The sequence below is a fragment of the Cyprinus carpio genome, chromosome A3 (assembly GCF_018340385.1).
Source record: "Cyprinus carpio isolate SPL01 chromosome A3, ASM1834038v1, whole genome shotgun sequence".
Classification (NCBI taxonomy): domain Eukaryota; kingdom Metazoa; phylum Chordata; class Actinopteri; order Cypriniformes; family Cyprinidae; genus Cyprinus; species Cyprinus carpio.
In genome coordinates this window covers 29,636,285-29,656,961 of record NC_056574.1, presented here as the reverse complement: position 1 = coordinate 29,656,961, position 20,677 = coordinate 29,636,285, and the positions used below count along the sequence as shown (strand labels likewise).

Sequence of the window (20,677 nt, the reverse complement as noted above, 5' to 3'; positions counted from 1 at the left end):
TTAAATATATTAAAGGAGTAATAGAACATAATAACAGTATTTTCTGTGATTAAGCTATAGCGTTTGTGCATTTATAATAACTGTAGCCTATTTTGAATACAGGTTTTCATACAACACAAGCAACACAAACCTGTTTCTTAATTTGAAACAATATTACTCAGAACATGCAGAAACTAAGAATCAATTTTTCTATTAAGATATTTATTTTGTTAAGGAAAAATGATTGGAAAGAATTCAAAAACATGTTTGAAGTGTTTGTCATGTTCTGACCATAAAGAGTAGTTTAAAACTACAAGTAACTATTTGGTTTCTACAACTTAAACTTTGGAGCAAAAATCTGCCTTTAAACTTGAAAAAAAAAAAAAATTAAATAAATAAATACATTTCTTGAGATAATTATCATTATCGACCGATATGAAAAAGATTATTGTGATAATTTGTTTGGCCATATCGCCCAACCCAAATTACATCCAACAACAAAACACCTCAATCGCTTTGGAGCCATTCTTGTCTACATCTGCTCTGGTGGTGAAACAATGGTGGACTGATGACAGCTCACTCAGGGCGGGTCTAAGATAAGATGCCAGTCCAGTCTGTGCTGAAACGCTACTGTCAATCAAACTATTGTGGGAGGGGCCTGTTTGCGTGATGTCACAAAGACAGGCATCTGAGATCAGCTTGAATTTTAGAAAGGGGTAAAGATTTTAGAAGATTAAAAAAAAATCATTATAGGGTGGTTGTGTACACACACTGCCAACACACATTTCAGTTTAAACAACTTATAAAAGTGCATGTAGCATTCGATGACCCCTTTAAAATACTAAACAATTGGGCTTTTAAGCTTACAGACACATCTGCTAAAAGGTCACCTTGATTTGCCCTTAACACTGCTACACAATTTATACTACACTGATATACAACCTAGGGAATATAGAGATCAAAAAGATAATTGCAACTTTATTTTTTTCACTGTAGCCTATACAGATGTTATTAGGGTGTTCACATTACTTTGTCCATGCACAGTGTATACTATGGCATGCTGTGAATTAAAAAGGCCAAAAATACAATCAAGTGTCACTTTCTAAAGTGAACAGAATTACTAGCATTTCTCACATTGCGCATTAGAGATTTGAGCATTTTTGGTTAGCATGTCTTCATTTAGGAATACTCCAAGTTGTTCACACTCCAAGATACCAAGGAATTACGTGTGATTAAAGGAAATATAAGAGAAATAGACTGGATGGTGACTGGGCAGAGTTTAATTCATGATGCACTGACAGAAAGAGGAAGAGAAAGAGAAAGAGAGAGAATTTTCTGACACTTCCAAGATCTCCTGCTTTTTACAAAAAAGCTCGTTACAGCATTTGAGTCTGCATATGTGCTTGCATGGGTGTATCTTAGCATGTAAGCAAGTGAATGCGGGTGTTTAAGTGTGAAATTGTGTTTGTCAGTGTGAATACATGTGTAGACGTTTTCTTCCATGCTTCTGGGAGCTGTGACTTTCCTTGTCTGTAATATGGTGGTGTTCATGCTTTAAATGTGAATACTGTCATTAAAATGTATTGATCAAGACTTCATAAGTCAGTTTCTGGCTCAAAATTCAGCAGCATGTTAACTCTGTTCCTGTGAAAAGACTGTTTCTGATGACCCAGCAACTCATGTTTTAACCCAACCAAGAAAAAAAAGGAACTTTTGGCTTTGAGGTTTTCAAGTGTGTATATGCACTTCAGTAACGAGAACACAGCCTCAAACACACACACACACACTAGGCAAGCATACTGATTTGAAGTTGACTGCAACAGACCAAGTTAAACTCACTTTTATCTAAGCACTGATGAATGGAATGTTTACAAGCCTTTCTTGATGACAGAAATACAGGTAAGGACTTTTTAAAACAAGTTTATGTTTAGAGGAGTATGAAACTCAATAATACACTGATTCTTTATTGTTTATTTTTATTTTTTCAGTGTAGGCTTTGAGCTATTAAAAGTATACATAGTCACTGACTTAAGTCAAAAATATATATAGTATGAAATGAGTAAGAGTATGAAATACTATAATCAGTTTTGAGCTTCTGATTTATTAGGAAGTATATAATATAATACACTAATATTTATTATCATTTAAGTGAGTTAATGAAATAAAAAAATAAATAAAAAACAATTCAAAGAGAAAAAAGGACCTCAGCCTGTGAATAGACAAAATTTTTCTCAATAATCTATGTTTAAAACAGAAAACTGTGTTTGAAAACTGGAAAAGGGAACCAATCATAGATAAATTTATACCAGGAAATGTCTGGTATGGGAACTCGAAAACCAAGAAAAGAAAAACCCTGCTTTGCTATGTTGAGCAATACCCAGATAATTAACTGATAATCAGAAACCAAAAAGAATAAAGACAGATACAATCATAATCTCTAAGATTCTCTGGAAAGTTTCAACATTTTTACCTAAAATAATAAAACACTTAAAATAAAAAAAAATAAAAAAAATAAAAAATAAAAAAAAAACTTAATCTTGCTTTTAAGCATAAATAAAGCTATATTTATTGTATTGTGCCTAACACAAGAATAAAGACCAAAAAAATAAAAATAAAGATATATTACCCAAAAACAAGTTACCAGTGCATGCAGAAGTCAAGATTTTTATAGGGAAAACACAGTTTATGTCAGTGTAGGAACAAGGGGTGAGGTAAAACCTGTTTTTTGTTTTTTTTTCCGCCCTTTCAGTGAGTTCACTCACCTACGTTCATGTATGTACTTTACCGCAGCTAAATATAGCACACCTACCGTATGCCGTGCAACCCCTAAATGAAAGCGGAAAATTAAAAACAACATAAAAACATAAGAAACTGAACTAACTTTTACAAACTAAACAAGTTTTAAAGTCACCCAACAGGTTGTGTTCTGTGTGACCACATCACTTTCCCCCAACGCCCCTCACCGTCTTTTAAGCTTAGGGAAATCCCTTTCTTCACAGTTTCCTGGCAGTTGCGAGAAATGTAGTGCGACATACAGTACTACGTCTGTTTTTACGCTGCATAGCTCCATTAGTGGGTTACGGGTACATGGTTAGATTCAACCCAGAGGAGTGGTTTTATGTACCGCTATTGAACAAAACCTGCTGCATGGAGATCTACTGTATTTTTTAAGATGTGCACCTGTTCCTTGAAGTGCTCTATTCATTAAAAGATGGATTTTGAATTCTTTATTGAAAGATGGATTTGGGGGTCACCATGCTTTTGTCACAAACAGTAAGCAATATAATATATGCAACATTGTGCAATGTTTCTTTCATTTTAAGATGCTTTGTGAAACTTTTAATATAACTAATATTTTTAAAGTGAAGTGTGTAATTTTCTGTGTTAAAACACTTCTAACTCTAGACACAACCAATGATAAGTGTTTGATATGAAACAATCTGTTTGTCAGACCAGTGGTAGACAGGAGGAGTGTTCAGGAAACATGCTTGAAAACACTCTTTATATTTACAGTTTTGTTTGGTGGCACAGAAATTACTTGAGACACACTTCACCTTTAAAGGTTGCTAAGTTTGCATCATGGAAATGCTTTCAGTTACAAATGTTTTTAAACGAGGGGGAAAAAGCATATGTGTGTGTTGTTTTTGTGAGCACACACATGTGAGACGAAAAAGAAAGGAAGTTTTGTGCTTAAAAACAATGAGAATTCTCAGAAGCATGTCTGTGGTGTGTTTTTAGACCTATGCGGTTGTGTTTGCTTTTATAACAGCGTGATATCTGTTGACACATTTGTTCTTAAAGTGTTAGTTCACCTAAAAAAGGAACAGAAGATAAGCTATTTTGAAGTCAGTAAGGGTAAAATTCTTCATATGTTGCCCAAATGACATGAGGTTGGTTGAACTGTACTTTTAAATTGAATGGTTCTAACAATCAGCACTGGTTTCTAAATATACAGATATCTTGAAAGTAACCGGCAGAATCACCTGCTGTAAAAAGCGCCTGGCTTTCTGATCTTGGATCTCAGCTACAATGTTCTCCACGTGGATTCTGCATATGGTTGGATTCGCTCTGCTGGTCAGGGGAGACAGTGATGACCAGTGTCCTCATCACGAAGTCATGCCTGGGAAAGGTGAGAGAGAAAGATAACACTCTCAGACATTATTGCATTCAGATCTTTTTTTTAAACCTGTTTAGTTCAGGCCTGTGTCCACCAGATAGACCCTTATCAGTCCTCCGCTCTGGACTCATACATATAAATTTTATTATCCCATCCGAAATAAATCCTTATCTTGGACCGATCTAAACATCAATAGAGATTTCCCTTTGCAGACACTTGTAATTCAGGACGTGGCTTTGATTGGCCAGTATAAAGCAGCTCTGAAGGTCTGATTCTAAGTAATCTTAAGAACCTTGCAGAATCTAAAAATAATAATTTTAAAAAATCCCTTTAAGTTTAGCAATCCAAAACTTACATCACCCAGGGCTTTGTCAGATTAGCAAATCACTCGAAGTTCCTGTCTGTGGCCACATGTCTGGGGATAAAAAAATAAAAAATAGACAGCTTTGAAAAAAATAAAAAAATTTCCCTCCTAGAGGACAAATCATCTATGCAGGTGTATATTGTATATATGCCATTCCCACTATTCATGCATTTTTAGTTTTGGGAAACTGACATGTCTTATGATGTCACACACTAAACAAGAGCAAAAAATAATTATGATTATTCTTTGGTGTTTATATATATATATATATATATATATATATATATATATATATATATATATATAAAGTTTAATTAAAATTTCATGAAATTGTCAAGTTTATTTATTTTTATTAATGACAAAAAATACAGGAAAATGAATGTCACATCGCAAAGCCATTTAAATTACTAAAATGGTGAAAAATGTTTGTAAAAGCCAGTTACAGCAACTAAAATATACATTTTATATTCATCTAAATTGTAAATAAAAATCTCAAGTTGATGTTGATAAACATTTATGGACATTTTATAGGTTCAATTCTTACCTGTGAAAACAATATCTGCGAAGTGTTATTTTAGCATCACTGAGATACTATTATAGTTTGTATTAATATTTTTAATAAGTTTTTATTTTTATATTTTTAGTTTTCATTCTAATTTCAGCTAAAGATGTAGTTATTTGTCATTTTGAGTTGTTTTTGTTTTTATGTCTATATGCAGTGCCTTGCAAAAGTATTCATACCCCTTCGTTTTTTTCACATTTTGTTATGAAGCATCCTTATGTTAAACTGCTTTAAATTACTTTTTCTCCACATCAATCTACACTCCATATGCCATACTGACAAAGCAAAGTCAGAATTGTCACAAAAAAAAATAAAAAATTCTGAAATAAGTACATTGCATAAGTATTCATACCCTAAAACTAAAATATTAAGCTGAAGAACCTTAACAGCCTCAAGTATTTTAAGTTATGATGCAACAAGCTTTGCTCATCAGCATTTGGCAATTAGATGCCATCCTTCTCCTCATCTCTTTATCTCTCAAGCTCTGTCAGGCTGGATGGGGCAGATGCACATTTTCAGGTTTCTCCAGAAATATTTGACTGGGTTCAATCCCAGGCTCTGGCTGGGCCACTCAAGGACATTCACAGAGTTGTCTATAATCTACTCTTGCTGTGTGTTTAGGGTCATTGTCCTGTTGGAAGGTAAACCTTCTGCCTAGTCTGAGCTTCTGAATGCTCTGGACTGGGTTTTCATTAAGGCTATATCTATATTTTGCTGCACTGAGCATTCCTTCTACTCTGACGAGTCCCTCAGTCCCTGCTGCTGAAAAACAGCCCCACAGCATAAGGCTGCTACCAGCACACTTTACTTTTGGGATGTACTCTGCAGGTGATGAGCAGAGCTGGTTTCCTTTAAACATGAGAAGTGACCAGAGAATCTTGTTTCTCAGAGTCTGAGGGTCCTTAGGTGCATCTTTTGTAAATTCCAAGTGTGTTTTCATGTGTCTTAACTGAAAAGAGGATGGAGTCTTGACACACCGCCATAAAGCCCAGATTGGTGGAGTGTTGCAGTGATGTTTGTCCTTCTGTAGAATTCTCTTATTTACACATATGATCATGGAGCTCAACTAGAGTGACCATCAGGTTCTTTGTCCCTACACTAACCAAAGCCTTTCTCCATAAATTGCTCAGTTCGGCCAGAAGGCCACTTCTAGGAAGAGTCCTGGTTGGGTAACAGAGACTAAATGCTTCTGTGACCCTTCAATGAAGCAGAATTTTGCTCTACAGGCAGTTCTTTTGACCTCAGGGCTTGATTTTTGCTCTGATATGCATTGCAAGTCGTTAGACCTTTTATTAAGGCATGTGTGGCTTCCCAAACCATGCCCATTCAATTGAATTTGCCACAGGTTAACTTCACTTGAAGTGTAGTAACATCTAAAAGCAATATGAATGCTCCTGAGCTAAATTTCAACTGTCCCAGATGAGGGTATGATTGAATACTTATGCAATGGAATCATTTTATTTTTTTATTTTTAATAAATTAGCAAAGAAGTTAAAAACCATTTTTTTGTGTTACCATTATGGTGTATGGAGTGCAGATTTATGTGGGAAAAAAAAGTTAAAGCAGTTTAACATAGGGCAGCAACAAAACAAAATGTGAAAAAAAATGAAGGGGTATGAATACTTTTGCAAGGCACTGTAGCTTCATCTTAAATCCATTTTTATATATTTTATATTATTTTAGTTGTAGTTATTTAAGTACATCAAGTTGAACTAAATTAAAATGAAAAATGTTGCCATGGCAACCAGCTGAAATAAAATAAATATAGTGAAAGTGAAAAGTGAAAGTGAAGTGACGTGTGGCCAAGTATGGTGACCCATACTCGGAATTTGTTCTCTGCATTTAACCCATCCATGTGCACACACACAGTAGTGAACACACTCACACACGTCGTGAACACACCCTCGGAGCAGTGGGCAGCCATGTGCCGTGGCGCCGGGGTGCATTTGGGGGTTCGGTGCCTCAAGGGTCTCACCTCCATCGTGGTATTGAGAGTGGAAGAGAGTGCAACCCATAACTGAATTTTACAAATCCAGTTATTATTTTGTCTTGTGGAGAATATATAAACATCTGTTATGTGAAACAGCTTATTCAAGACAGTACTAAATAAAAAAATAACATGCGATTTTACATGATCCCTCTTATTTTGTTAAAATTATGAACATTTTGCGTATTCTACAAGGGCTATGTAAACGTATGTGTACAACTGTATATATATATAAACTAATTAAGCCTGTATTATTTGTCTGAAAGCAAGAAAATGTATCTGGGATGCAGTGGCACTTTAGTGACTCTTTTGTTGCAATGTCTATCAAATCTCAGACATGAACCGATGTCATTACACTTAAGACTGACCTTTGAACTCTTTTTTTCAGAATCTGCAGTGATGGATTCCTTGCAGTGCCACAATGACTACATGACCTATGTAGAGTGCACATGGGAGGTCGATCCACATGTTCATTCACAAGATACAGAAAACATGCATGAATTGTACTACTTGGACACAACTTTAGAGTAAGTGGAAAAAAAACAATACAAAAATACAAACAAGCACTGAAAGAAAGAAAGACTACAATAGGGAAAATTAACTTTTTTTTACACTCTCTCTCCCTGTCTGTAGAGAAGAGACACTTTGCGTCTTAAATAGATCCGGTGTGCTTTTATCCAATGGGAAGATCTCTCACATGTGTCGCTATGACACTGACAGGTTTAGCACAGGAACAGATCACATTCTCTATTTCAAAGTGCCCTGTGTACCCAAAGTCACGACTCTCAGAGTTGATCAGAAAGGTGAGTGTGTGTTTTGTGCATTTACCTTCTAAAGCTCTGGCGTGGAAAAGCCTTTCACTGTTCCATGTGTGTGATTTCAGGAAAAGTTAGGGCCCCAACGGACTTGACAGAGATGGTGACTGATAACGGAGGTCGTCTGCTGTCCTGGAGAAGCCCGTATCCTGCATCCTCAAAAATCACAGGAACTCTTGTGTACCAGCTTCAGTATCGCATATACATGCATAACTGGACTGTGAGTACACACAAAGACACACACAGTACACCGTAAAATAAATAATAAATAAATAATTATCTACCACAAATGCATATTAGTAATTTGAATCTGAATCTTGCCGACTCCGAACTTTTGAATGACAGTGTATCCTACTGTATCTATTTATATTTGTAATGAAATAATTGTTTTAAATGAATAAAATGTCAGTATAGGTTCCAAGCCTAAACAGCATTTAAAAGGTCTGACACACTCAAAATATCATCTGATAGGATATCTTGTGGATATCCTGTCTTCAAATGTGCAGAAGCATATCTGTTTCACTATAATATCAAACACCACAATCTGCCATTGTACGGAAATGTCATCATAACCTCAAACTTCACATGATTCCCACCTAAGATAAAGCCTCCACATGAAAGAGTGATGCTAGCATTATGAAACTGGAGACAGATCCACTCTCAAGATTCGGATATTTACATGGGGAAATGCTGAGCGCGTTTATATGTATTTGTCGTGAAACTGAACATTGTTTACTGATGAATGTGTACTTGCACATACGCACAGAATGTGTTACTGATATAACTATCACCTTCACTGTTGCCAACTCTTGCAAAACAAATAAGCAACCACAGCTTCAAAAACAAGTCCAAAACAAGCCCAATATTTTTAAATAATTCATTATCATCAATATTATTTATTATCAATTATTTATTACCAATAAATCAGCCTGCAACATATTAAACTGAAACTACCATTTTATCTAAAAAGCAAAAACAGAAGTTATTTTACAAAAAATCAAAAACAAAGCAGGAACAAAACTCATCTCCAATCACCTGTGAGCAGAATAGGATTTGAGAGATGGAAAAGAAGAAAAACACAAGAGCTTCAAAGGGAAGCTGTAACATCACCACATATTTATTATAGCCTACTAAAATATTTTCTATTCGACAAAATATATACTCTTAGTATTAGTAGGCTATAGGCCTAATTGTTTTTTTATTACAGCCCGTGATAATTAATACATTACAAAAACATTGTAAAAATTAAAAATTAGGCTACCTTATAAAGGAAAAAAGTCATCCCACTCCTCTACATCTACTACTATCATTGCTTGGATTACAGCGTCATGCGCCTTCTTTTTTAATGCGATTTTCCTCCAATCCCTCATTGAAGAAAAATCACGTAAAAAAAAAGGCACATGGAGAGGGGGTGGAATATATGGCAAATTACACTACAGCACTTATATTTGTGCACTGATTGGCTATTAACTGTAAGATAGCAGACAGAGTGTCAATCAATGCATTGGAGAATACAGTGAACATAAATTAAAAGAAACTAAGTTGCTTGTCAGGTTTTCCTAACAAGCAACCATATTTTTTAAACTAAGCCCAAAAAACCGCAAACCCAGGATTTTTTCACACAACTTTACAAACAAAGAAGCCCAAAGTCGTGTATAATTTGTGGACTTGGCAACTATGATCACCTTATTTTGCAACGTGGGCGGAAGTTACTTTCTGAGACTTCCGATTGATTTGTTTTTGATACTAAATTACGATACTAAATTACACTAATATGAAAACAAATTTTCATTACTATTTTGCGGTGTCAAGGAGCATGACGGACTGTTTTTGTAAACTAAAACAGCAGAAGTAAAAAAAAAAAAAAAACATTAATAAATGTGAAATTGTTTTTACACAACAGTTCAATAAACAAGGTGTTTGTATTTAGTAGTAACTTACACTTTTGAGGCAATGTTGACAATATTTGCAAAGACAGAAGAATCGACTAGTCAGTGCAACACAGTAGTGTTTACTTCCTGAATGAATTAGTGTTTTGAACAAACAAATTGGTTGAGTGAATAATTCAACGACTCGCTCAAATAGGCAGTCAACAGTTTTTGTTCCTAAATGAATCAGTGTTTTGAACGAATCGGTCAAATTAATGACTAAAAACTTTTTGTGACAAAAGAATTATGTCCGAATTCACACCATTCATAATAGATTAGGCAAAAAGTACCCAGAAGAAAAAAAAAGTTTGCAACTTGCTTTTATCACTCAATTAAATGGTGTAATTTGTACTACTGAAAGAAATTTTGAAGCTTATTTTAAAGTGTAAAGTTATACATGTACAGGCTGTATAAATAAAGCTCTGTAAAAACTTTACTTGTATTTTAACAATACATTGTAAATATTTCCCATCGGATAATCAAAAGTTCAACACAGACTTGCTGTCTTCACACCCATTTGAACACTTGGGCCATATAGGAAGTACGTCATGTAAGTAGACAAGTGGTCAAGTGCAAAGACCACAGCTGTGGGTGTCGGGGACATGCCAGGCCAATTTTTGACTCAGATGATTATGTTGCACAAGTGCCCACTACTGGTGGAACCCTTGCTAGGGGCTGAAGTGGAACATCCTAAACCCTTGATCACTTGGAATCTGCTATGGAGTTGATTTATTATTATTATTATTATTTATATATTTATAATTATTTACTTATTTATTTTTGCCTTACGGATCTGTTTGATGCAGCATTTTGTATGTGTATAGGTATGCTGGAGCTGTTTTAAATATTAAAAAATGATTCATATATCGCTGTTTTGGGTGGGAGTAAATTCAATGCGATCTGTGGTGACTTCACAACCGTGCTATATTGTGGAATATGGAGATGCCTGAAGTGTACATATGAAAAAGACTGACTCGCTCTGTCGAAATTCAGGACCTGAGGATCTGTCCATATAAACTTGCCCTGTCCACTTAAGTGGAGCACACTTCAAAATGGCAGTGGGGATTCCCCTGTTGGGAAGTACATAGGGAAGTATGCGTCTAAAAGCAAAGTAAAACACAGCCCGGATTACATTCATACTAGACACACTCACAGTAGAAGATGATTTTTAAACAGTCTCTGAGTAATTACTTAGTCGAAAGAAGTACCTCACAGAGAGTACATAATTTCAGCGACACTTCTTTTGTTTGTGAATGAATCTGTTTTCTCATTCTCTTTTACTGGAACAGACTGTGGATAACATCAGTGCTTCTGAGTATATGATTGACAAGGAGTCACTGTTGGGTTACCATTATCAAGCCAGAGTGAGGGCGCGAGGCCCTGTAGGACTCTGGAGTGACTGGAGCCCTCTGCTGTCATGGAAGACTCACAATGGTATTCATTTTTTATTTTTTATATATATTTTGCTAGTAGTTTAAAATAGAAAAGAATTTCCTTTTTATACTTTAAACACCTGTTTTAATAAAGTGCATGACCTCTTGCAGATGGAGCCTTTAACCTGCAGTGTGTGATAATGGAAGAAACATCTGTGACGTGTACCTGGCAAATGAAGACAGAACATTATCAGTTTATGTCTTATGATCTCTGGTACAGTAATAATGATAACACTGAGTAAGTTCTCCATTTATCACAAACTCATGTGACTATCAGCTGATCTAATGTCACACCCTGTACACTGAGAACTCTTTCTCTCTCTCAGACCCTCAGTTCGTTGCGAAGATCCTCAGCTTCAGTCGAGCGACGTTGAGCTTTCTGAGTTTGTGTGTTCTGTAAATACCTCTGACCCTTACATGTTAACAGTGGAGCTAAGACCAGTGTACTACACTAAGACGTTCAGTACTATAAAACACAGTGAGTTTCTTTGAAATGTTATAGTCTTGCATGCCAGCACTGCCATCTGAGTTTAGGAGGAACATTAATATTCATTCGTCTTCTCTTCAGTTAAACTTTCACAACCTGGCCCGATCCATGTGAAGGAAGTAGATGGTGACTTCATACTGAACTGGACTGAACCAGCTGTGTCTCAATATATTGATTACTCCATCCAGCTAAAAATCTCACCCAACAAGGTGCGTTAGTTATCTTTCAGCATCTGTGTTGCATTTACTAAATGATTCACTGTAGCTATGACTGATCACATGCATGATTTCACTTTCTCTTTGTAGACCTCAGAGATCTTTAACCTTTCTAAAGGTCTAAACGAAGCTAAGATTCCCTCTACGTCTCTAGATCCTGCAACTGAATACCAGGTCCAGATCAGATTACTGCATGAACCTGATGATGTTTATGACGTTCAGCCATCAGAATGGTCGCAGCCAGCAGTGTTCAGAACTAAGCCAGGTAACACCTTCATTTCAGCTGTGCACTTCTGATCACATCCTAGTTTAATGTTGATATATTTCATTTAATTTTAAAGAAATTTGGCTAAGTTACCAGTTCACAACTGAGATGTGCTTTGTAAATGTAATGAAAAAGTATTAATTCATTCATCCATTAAAATTTACAGAATACTTACAGAGTGTTTCAGGACTTTATGCTAGAAAAAAAAAGTGCCCTACTGTGTCCTGTGTTCGTATGCCCTTCTGTCTCTTTTTACATTAAATTACTCAGCTTTATACATGTGTAAATAATTCATAAAAAGCTTCTTTTAAAATAACAAAGATGTAAGAAACGTTCTGGGAATATCTTTGTAAAATGATTTATGCTAAGGACAATCAATATCCTGTAGGACAGAACTCGATATGTAATGCATAAGACTCTTTGTGTGTGTGTAGTTTCATCGCCCATCAGCTTTGTTATCTACATTTTGACTGCTGTGTTTGTGGCCGTGCTTTTCGTCATCTTGTACAACACCCTTCCAGCCTTACACAGGTAAAACCCACTATACATTTACATTTATGCTTTTATGCATCCATCCAAAATGTCAGACATTGAAATCAATATATACATTTAATCAATTTATCCATTCCCTAGAAATCATTCTCATCTCATTACACTGGTATTGCTACAGGAATGGTCGTTCATGTTTGGCTGGTTTTACTTGTGTTTGTTTATTCATGTGTGTAATTCTATAATAGAAGGATCAAGTTGTGGAAGGGATCAATTCCATCGCCCATAAAGAGCCAAGTGCTGGAGGGGATGATGAAGGTGAGCCTTTACTAACTGATCTTGGAACAGTAAAGGTTTAAAGTGAATCAGGAGTTTGATGCACAATATTCAATTTGTTTTTATTTCAATATTAGTGTCAAATTGCTGCTTTTTTTAACTTTGCTTTAATTATTTAATTTCACTGTTTCTGGTACACAACAGCTAAGGATGGCAAATATGCTTTTTGGTCTTAGTATGGTCTAAGTTTTATAACTAGTAATCCACTCTTCCAAATTACACCTAGTTATATGTATTACATAATTTTTTTTTTTTTTTTCTATATTTCTCTCTTTCAGAAGTCTCCAAGCATGTGGCCAAATCTCCAGAGTGAGAAAGAGTCACCCTCCATTTGTGTACTACTGGCTGCAGACAATGTCAGTCTCTGCAAAAGCAGGTAAGCTCTGAATCAAATTATAACATTTTGCAGTAAAAATATGAATTGTCTCCATAATTATCAAAATTTTGATTTTCAGTTTTAATTTGAGTTTTAATTTGAGTTTTAGACATCTTTATGTCTTTTTGTTTAATTTTGTTTTTATATTCTAAAGCTTTATTATTTACTGTTAATACTTCTTAATACGTTAAATATTTTTATGTCAGTTTTAGATTTAGTCACATTATGGAAATGGGTTCAGGTTCATGTTTCTGTATCTTAAAGTTCTATGTCTGACAATGTTTTTCTTTAACACTTAACTTTGTTACAGTATCTCTTGGGAGCCGTGTTTGTCACACAATGAGGATGCTGTTAAAATGGCACAGTCAGGTGGATCAAACCACTATGTGAGTGAAGGCATGTGCAAGGAAAAATCAGGCATGAACTTCAGTGGACCTTATATTCTGTGCAGTGAGCAATCCTGCACCCATGTCAAATTCCCTGACAGCTCTATAGACAGAGATCACACATGTGTGTCGGGAAAGTCTGAGAATTTTGCTCCAGTAAATGGAGGCTACGTTGTTACTCCTCCCACCACCATGCCAACAACTCAAAACCCCGTCCCTGTCGACAGCCCGAGCAATAACCCTTCAGACGAACCCCCTGCATACACCCCCGGCCCAGATCAGGGTTGTATGGTCCTCCCTCATCCATCCGGCTACTTCACAATGCCATGTGTCGTCACGGTCTAGTCAGAGCAGAGAGGATGCATGAAGATTGCACATTCTGGAACATAATGACCAAGGACAATTAAATGGGGTGAAAGACTCATTGGAGCTTCAGTAGGACTTCGAGTTGAAGCTGTTGTACTGTGAAAGTCTCACCAACAGATGGCAGTGTTGCTTTAAATGAATGTAAGAAAAGTAAAAAAAAAAAAAAAAATCTAATTTCCTCAGTGCAAACCGTGGAAAGCAAACAATGCATTAGTCGAAATGACTGTTTTTGCCACAGTGCCTCACATACCAGCTGCATTGAATGTCTTCTTTTCTTCCTCATCAATTTTTGCAGTTAATTCAGCTTGACAGCCACTGGCAGCCTCATTCATTAACTGTGTACGCAGGTATTTGTGCGCAAAATCTGCTTATGAACATTTTCACGAAGAAATCACATTCCGTCAGTAAGGCTTCATAACTGACTGTGTAGAAATTTAAGGCAATTTTAAACTGTAATAGAAAAATCAAAACAGTAGGAGTTCAATCTTCAACTGGCTGGCAGGAGCCACCACTGACAGATCACGTGACCTGCCAGTGGCTGGCTGGCAGGCAGCTGGCAGTATGCCTTATCAAGTTTCAGCAACCATACATTTTCGGCAGATTTTGTGTTTTGTGCTTAATTTTTTATTGTGAACCTGTTCAGTTGTTTAACTTTTACATGGTTGATGCTTTAAAGGATTTTAGTGCGATTAAAGTGTTTAACTGACCGTGATCCCGACGGGTTGGTTATTGTCTCTTCCACTGGCCGGTCAGTCAGACAGCCTCACAAGTGCTCCGAGTTTAACCGTTCTCTACCACTCTCAAGGAAATATATTATTTCATGATTTTGAATTTATTCTTATGGGTCTGTTCTTTTACATGATTGATATTTTAGGGAGGTTTATCCCAAATAAAGTGACCAAATGGCCGTGATCCCGACTGGTGGCTGATTGTCGCTTCCACTGGCCACTCAATCAGACAGCCGCAAGAGTGCTCCAAGTTTAACCATACTCTACCACTCTCTCTACAAGGAAATATACGCTCTGTGCTTTTCACAGATGAGAGCAGGTTCACCCTGAGCACGTGTGACAGATGTAAAAGCATCTGGAAAAGCGTTGAAGAATGTTATGCTGCCTGTAACATTGTTCACCATGACCGGTTTGGTGGTGGGTCAGTGATGGTCTGGGAAGGCATATCCATGGAGGAACACAGAGACCTCTACAGGCTAGACAATGGCACACTTACTTCCATTAGGTATCGGGATGGAATCCTTGGACCCGTTGTCAGACCCTACGCTGGTGCATTGGGTCCTTGTTCCTCCTGGTGCACGACAATGTCCGGCCTCATGTGGCGAGAGTATGCAGTCAGTTCAAGGAGGATGAAGGAATTGATACCATTGAATGTCCCCCATGCTCACCTGACCTAAATCCAATAGAACACCTATGGGACATTATGTTTCGGTCCATCTGATGTCGCCAGGTTGCACCTCAGACTGTCCAGGAGCTCAGTGATGCCCAGGTCCAGATCTGGGAGGGAATGCCCCAGGACACCATCCTTCGTCTCATTAGGAGTGTGCCCTGACGTTGTCAGACATGCACACAAGCACGTGGGGGCCATACAAACTACTGAGTACCATTTTGAGTTGCTGCAATGAAATTTCAGCTAAATGGACTAGCCTGTTGCATCCTTTTTTCACTTTAATTTTGAGTGTCTTTGAATTCAGCCCTCTGTAGGTTGATAATTTTCATTTCCATTAAACAATGTGGCATCTTTTCATTCCTAACAAATTACCCAGTTCATATCAGTATAGATGTCCTGCATGATATTTTTCCCCATTGAGATCTGATGTGTTTTCAAAGTGTTCCTTTAATTTTTTTGAGCAGTGTATTATTTTATGGTTATTAATATATCTTTATGGGTCTGTTCTTTTATATGATTGATATTTTAGGGAGGTTTATCACAAATAAAGTAACCAAATGACCGTGATCCCAACTTGCAGCTTATAGTTGCTTCCACTGGCCGCTAAGTGCGAGTTTAATGCATTCTCTACCACTCTCTCCACTTTAAAAAATGACTGTGATTTTAACGGTAAAAAACTGTGAAAATGCTACAGTACAAACCTGTTAAATGGTTAACGGTAAGTTCCTGTAAAATTTAGAGGGAAAAAAATGTAAACTGAAGTTCCCAGAATTCTCTGCCTTGCATTTCAAATTTTGTTTGAATTTGATGTTTTTTCTTTGAAATAACTATGTTTCTTCTTAGTTTTTTCTTATCTGTTATGTTTATTAGCATTGTATGTTACACATAATGTTGTTAAGTTAATGTTTATATTTCATTTCAATGTGTCTCATCATGATGGCAACCACAGCTGCCGTTTTTTTACCGTAAATTTTACAGATTTTTTTTTTTTACAGTGTACAAGGAAATATATTATTTTATCATAATTAATATATTCTTATGGGTCTAGTCTTTTAATTTGTCGAGATTTTACGGAGGCTTATTACAAATAAAGTGCCCAAATGGCCATAATCCCAACTGGCAGTCGCTTGTCACTTCCACTGACCGCTCAGTCGCACGAGTGCTCTAACAGTTCTTTACCACTCTCTCTACAAGGAAATATATTATTTTATGATTATTAATATATTCTTATGGGTTTAGTGTTTTAATTTGTCGAGATTTTATGGAGGCTTATTACAAATAAAGTGCACAACTGGCACTGTTCTTTTACATGATCGATATTTTAGGGAGGTTTATCCCAAGTAAAGTGACCAAATGGCTGTGATCCCAACTGGCAGCTGATTGTCGCTTCCACTGGCCACTCAATCAGACAGCCACCTCGTTCCAAGGAATTCTAATAATTTTATTCCTGGTGGAAGGAGAGCAAAACTGCCAAATCTGCCATAAATCAATGGTTCACGATAGTGTACTGCCAGTGACCTGTCATAGGCAGCTCCTGCCAGCCACGCTCGACCAGCCAGTCGCTGCAGGGAAGCGAGTATTACGCATTCACTCTTGCTGCAAGGAAATACATTATTTTATTATTATGAATATAATCACATTGCTCTATTCTTGATTGGCGTTTTAGGTGAGTTTATCCCAATTAAAGCAGTCAAATGACCGTGATCATGAATGGTTGCTTACCAATGCTTCTCTTGATGATCAACCAGCCACAAATGAGCACTCCGGTCTGATCTCATTCCAAGGAATTATTTTTCGCCGCTCATGTTTTACGCCTTTAATACAAAAGGGCAAGCCGCAAACTTTAATGAATTTGTGCTGAGTCTTTCATGTTTAACTTCAAACCGACTGTCATGTAATACCTCTCTCTCTCTCTCTCTCTCTCTCTCTCTCTCTCTCAATTTCAATTTAGGTGAGCTTTATTGGCATGACAAAAACTATACATTTGTATTGCCAAAGCAGCTGCAGCTGGGCTGCTTACAAATAGTGCACATATGTATTAAGAGAAAGAAAAAGAATCATAGTAATAGTAATAATAATAATAAAAATATATAAAAAGTATTAAGCATGTAGTGCAAAATGAATTAGTGTATGTAAGTGTATAAGTTCAGATAAAATCAGATAAAATAAGATAAAGTATTAGATTTACAGAGGCAAAATATACATCTAAGTGAAAGAATGAAATTATTTCCTTACGAAATAAATTATTTGTGATGCCAAACACTCAGGAACTCTCACAATGATTTGATCAGATAGGAAGATCTAGAAGAAAGACCATTTGCTCTTTGGTCCCTTCACCCATCCTTTCCCCCTAGGTACACGGTCCAGGTCACTAAAAGTTGAAAGAGAAATGCCAAGAACTCAAGTTACTATTCTCACATAAATCATTTACTTTATCTTCAGGATTCATGATCGTAAACTTTTCATGTTTGGTATCATTTTAAAGGTCTCTGTGCGATTTGTAAAATGGTCTCAATTTCACAGTAGTCATTTATATTATGAGAAAGATTGAAAACTTTTGTAGAATGGTCTTCTGCTGAGGTCAGCCCGTAGTGTGGAGTGTATTTCATATGCTCCATACTTTGTATCTTCCTGAAGCCAGGTTAACTATTATTTATTCAAAAATGTAATTGTGTTAAACACGTTGTTTCTGCTACTATGTGCACATTGGCTATTTTATTCTCTAAAACATCTGAGTGCTTTGCTATGCATTTTAGATCATGTGTCTTAAATTAGGATAACTGTTACATGTGTGACTATGTTAAATTTGTTTGCCTCCTGCGTGGATCACTTGGCCGTTCCCCATATGGCTACAGTGTCTATGTACAGGAGCAAGGTTGCCACGCAGTTACAAGGTGATTCACAATTGCACTATCCTTTCTAAATTGGCTTCTAATTGTTTCTAATTATTTCTAATTGTTTCTAATTATGTAATTGGCAAGATACAGTTTTACCTGACTAATAATAAAATGTTATATTTGTTTTTTTCTGAACTCTCCTGAAATCATTGTGACTAGGATACTTTGAGGAGGCTTTTGTTACCGCAAATCTACGACTAGGATAGGTCAAACTGAAGGCTCGAGAAGGATAGGAGCAGTAGGCACGTCATCAGAGACCTTCTGATTTCTGTATATCGCTGCTGTTAGCAAGTTGTATGGGAAAAGACTAAATAAACTACACTTTTGTCATAAGCAAGCAGTAGGCGGCAGGCGAAACATGTATTAGTCTACCTATACCCTCTGACTAGCATCAGACTGGCGAGTTTGTGATCGTAAGATCCACGTAAGGCCAACGTGAGACTTAAAAGAGACATTAGGTCCCCAGTGAATGGAAAATTGAAAGTATAGTGAGTCCGGATTAATCAAATATCTAAATTTATACATAAACGACTTTTGTGATCCGTTTTTAATTAGAAACATTGTCTAAATTCAGTGATCACATAAAATTGGAGTCAGACTGAACACGGAGCTAGACTAAAATTTACACTAAATCCTGATAAATTCAGAAGCACAAGTAAAAGACCTAATATGCATTAAACCTTCGACCAGGCCGCTGGATTCCACTTTTTGGGCTGGTGGGTGGACCCTTACAGTAGTATAATACAGTAATATGGCATAACATACAGGTGCATCTCAATAAATTAGAATTCTGTGGAAAAGTTCATTTATTTCAGTAATTCAACTCAAATTGTTGAAACTCGTGTATTAAATAAATTAAATGCACACAGACTGAAGTAGTTTAAGTCTTTGGTTCTTTGGCTCACTTTTAACAAAAACCCACCAATTCACTATCTCAACAAATTAGAATACTTCATAAGACCAATAAAAAAAAAAAAAAAAACATTTTTAGTGAACTGTTGGTCTTCTGGAAAGTATGTTCATTTACTGTACATGTATTCAATACTTGGTAGGGGCTCCTATTGCTTTAATAACTGCCTCAATTCGGCGTGGCATGGAGGTGATCAGTTTGTGGTACTGCTGAGGTGGTATGGAAGACCAGGTTTCTTTGACAGTGGCCTTCAGCTCATCTGCATTTTTTGGTCTTGTTTCTTATTTTCCTCTTGACAATACTCCATAGATTCTCTATGGGGTTCAGGTCTGGTGAGTTTGCTGGCCAGTCAAGCACACCAACACCATGGTCATTTAACCAAATTTTGGTGCTTTTGGCAGTGTGGGCAGGTGCCAAATCCTGCTGGAAAATGAAATCAGCATCTTCAAAAAGCTGGTCAGCAGAAGAAAGCATGAAGCGCTCCAAATTACTTGGTAAACGGGTGCAGTGACTTTGGTTTTCAAAAAACACAATGGACCAACACCAGCAGATGACATTGCACCCCAAATCATCACAGACTGTGGAAACTTAACTCTGGACTTCAAGCTACTTGGGCTATGAGCTTCTCCACCCTTCCTCCAGACTCTAGGACCTTGGTTTCCAAATCAAATACAAAACATCTGAAAAGAGGACTTTGGACCACTGGGCAACAGTCCAGTTCTTCCTCTCCTTAGCCCAGGTAAGATGCCTCAGGAGTGGCTTAACAAGAGGAATACGACAACTGTAGCCAAATTCCTTGACACGTGTGTGTGTTGTGGAGAGGCATGCCTTGACCCCAGCCTCAGTCCATTCCTTGTGAAGTTCACTCAAATTCTTAAATCGATTTTGCATGACAATCCTCATAAGGCTGCGGTTCTCTCGGTTGGTTGTGCATCTTTTTCTTCCACACTTTTTCCTTCCACTGAACTTTCTGTTAACATGCTTGGATACATCACTCTGTGAACAGCCAGCTTCTTTGGCAATAAATGTTTGTGGCTTACCCTCCTTGTGAAGGGTGTCAATGATTGTCTTCTGGACAACTGTCATATCAGCAGTCTTCCCCATGATTGTGTAGTCTAGTGAACCAAACTGAGAGACCATTTTGAAGGCTCAGGAAACCTTTGCAGATGTTTTGAGCTGACTGGCATGTCACCATATTCTAATTTGTTGAGATAGTGAATTGGTGGGTTTTTGTTAAATGTGAGCCAAAATCATCACAATTAATTCTGTGTGCATTGAATTTATTTAAAACATGAGTTTCACAATTTGAGTTGAATTACTGAAATAAATGAACTGACATTCTAATTTATTGAGATGCACCTGTATAT

At 36.7% G+C, this 20,677-nt stretch overlaps 1 protein-coding gene across 1 annotated transcript; it reads left to right on the top strand.

Moving 5' to 3' along the window:
* The first annotated feature begins 3,969 nt into the window (after positions 1–3,969).
* LOC109059607 (interleukin-3 receptor class 2 subunit beta-like) lies at positions 3,970–14,817 on the top strand. Its single transcript, XM_042728721.1, has 13 exons — positions 3,970–4,108; positions 7,398–7,536; positions 7,643–7,812; positions 7,893–8,044; positions 11,042–11,186; positions 11,297–11,423; positions 11,512–11,663; positions 11,754–11,881; positions 11,978–12,152; positions 12,587–12,683; positions 12,890–12,959; positions 13,256–13,353; positions 13,664–14,817. The coding sequence occupies exons 1-13, from the start codon at positions 4,009–4,011 to the stop codon at positions 14,082–14,084; spliced, it is 1,974 nt and encodes a 657-aa protein (XP_042584655.1). The 5' UTR covers positions 3,970–4,008; the 3' UTR covers positions 14,085–14,817.
* The last annotated feature ends 5,860 nt before the right edge of the window (positions 14,818–20,677 follow it).

Coding starts and splice junctions, on each gene's coding strand:
- LOC109059607 (XM_042728721.1), top strand. CDS start 4,009: ATGTTCTCCACGTGGATTCTGCATATGGTTGGATTCGCTCTGCTGGTC. Junction 4,109..7,397: donor CGAAGTCATGCCTGGGAAAG/GTGAGAGAGAAA, acceptor TCTTTTTTTCAG/AATCTGCAGTGATGGATTCC. Junction 8,045..11,041: donor TATACATGCATAACTGGACT/GTGAGTACACAC, acceptor TTACTGGAACAG/ACTGTGGATAACATCAGTGC.